Source organism: Lepus europaeus, chromosome 20, assembly GCF_033115175.1.
Source record: "Lepus europaeus isolate LE1 chromosome 20, mLepTim1.pri, whole genome shotgun sequence".
In the NCBI taxonomy this organism is placed as follows: domain Eukaryota; kingdom Metazoa; phylum Chordata; class Mammalia; order Lagomorpha; family Leporidae; genus Lepus; species Lepus europaeus.
Window position 1 is genome coordinate 8,257,315 of NC_084846.1, and position 1,743 is coordinate 8,259,057.

The 1,743-nt window shown below is 45.1% G+C and overlaps 1 protein-coding gene across 1 annotated transcript; it reads right to left on the reverse strand.

The window, feature by feature from the left end:
• Positions 1-590: 590 nt before the first annotated feature.
• Positions 591-1,520, reverse strand: LOC133749468 (olfactory receptor 1078-like). The gene has a single exon (XM_062178629.1). The coding sequence runs from the start codon at positions 1,518-1,520 to the stop codon at positions 591-593; it is 930 nt and encodes a 309-aa protein (XP_062034613.1).
• Positions 1,521-1,743: the final 223 nt, after the last annotated feature.

Consider the following 1,743-nt stretch of genomic DNA (forward strand, 5'->3'; position numbering starts at 1 on the left):
GGAGCTGAAATAAAAACTGGACCCTAAAGGGGAGAAGCAAACCCAATGACAAGTTAAACACATACAAAGGTATTATTTTCCACATTATCAGGGACAGCAGTTGAAGTACTCTATTCACATTAATGGTGAGAATAAAGGAGAAAAAACTGGCCCATGCTACAAATTTTCCAGAACTAAAATGCTATAAATGGCCTTAGTTGCTACATGCATCTACCTATAGCAGTAATAAAACAATGAACATGTTTTTCAGGAAAATAAAAGACAGATGGCTCAGTATAACATATATCGTGTGGGAAGAAGGATTCCTAAGATATTTTTATGGTCCCTTGAGAACATGAATATTTGCAAATATTTCTGATCCAATGTTTGGAAAAACATTTGGAAATCAGGAAAGGAAGGAAGGGGAAAATATTGGATACTGTAAAGAGCAGAAGCCTTACTAAGTGACTTCAAGTCTACACAAAGGTTGAAAGACTCCAGGAAACAAACAGCACAACAACACAATATGACCACAGAATCATAGCTTCAAGCTTCGGGACAATGAACCTACACTTCTAGGAACTTACTTTGCTGCACACAAATGAATCTTATTACAGTTTCCCTGCAAAGAGTCTTTTCAGAGCCCTCTTTACATCTGTGTTCCTCAGACTGTAGATGAAGGGGTTCAGCATGGGGGTGACCACGGTGTACATCACCGAGGCTGTTGCAGTTGAGCGTGAGTCATGGGTTACAGCAGAGCTAAGGTAAACTCCTAGACCTGTGCAATAGAATAAGGAGACAACAGAGAGGTGAGAGGCACAGGTGGAGAATGCTCTATACTTCCCCTGAGCTGAGGAGATTGCACGGATGGAGGAGACAATCTTGGAGTAGGAGTAAAAGATCCCAGCCAGGGGTCCTGCAGCCAGCAGTATAAGTGTAATATACATGACCATGTCATTAAGGAAAGTATCAGAACAGGCAAGTTGGGCCACCTGGTTCAGCTCACAGAAGAAGTGGGGGATTTCTAGGTTTGCACAGAAGGACAGCCGCAGCACCATTAGGCTTTGCAACAAGGCATGCAGGACACTGATGACCCAGGACACCAGGACCAGCTGCACACAAAGCCGGGGGCTCATGGTGACTGTGTAGTGCAGGGGGTGACAGATGGCCACAAACCGGTCATAGGCCATCATGGTCAGGAGGAAGTTGTCCAACTCTACAAAAAGCAGGAAGAAATATATCTGGGTGATACAGCCTGCATAGCTGATGGCTTGGCTCTGTGTCTGGATGTTCACCAGCATCTTGGGGATGGTGGTGGAGGTGAAGCAGACATCCACCAAGGACAGGTTGGAGAGGAAGAAGTACATGGGCGTGTGGAGGTGGGGATCTGAGAGGATGGCCAGGACGATGAGCAGGTTCCCAGCCACAGTGACCAGGTACGTGGACAGGAAAAGACCAAGTATGAGGGACTGCAGTGCTGGGTCCTCTGAGAATCCCAGAAGAAGGAATTCTGACAGTTGTGTTCCATTGCCCGATTCCATGTAGTTGAGGTGACCACCGGCTATGGAAAAAATCACCAAGTTTCACACACACTCATTCATTACACAAGTGAAAAGCTAAGATTGATACTTAATGGCAAGAAAATGGATTCTTGCATATTGTGTATGGGTGTGATTTTTTTTTAGGGAATTTCCTACTGGGGTCTGTGAGTAGGTTTTTCTACCGGGTGCTTGCCTTGGTCTCTGTCTCAGCTCAACTCCTAAT

Excerpts from the sequence above, each read along its gene's own strand:
- LOC133749468 (XM_062178629.1), bottom strand. The coding sequence starts at position 1,520 with ATGGAATCGGGCAATGGAACACAACTGTCAGAATTCCTTCTTCTGGGA.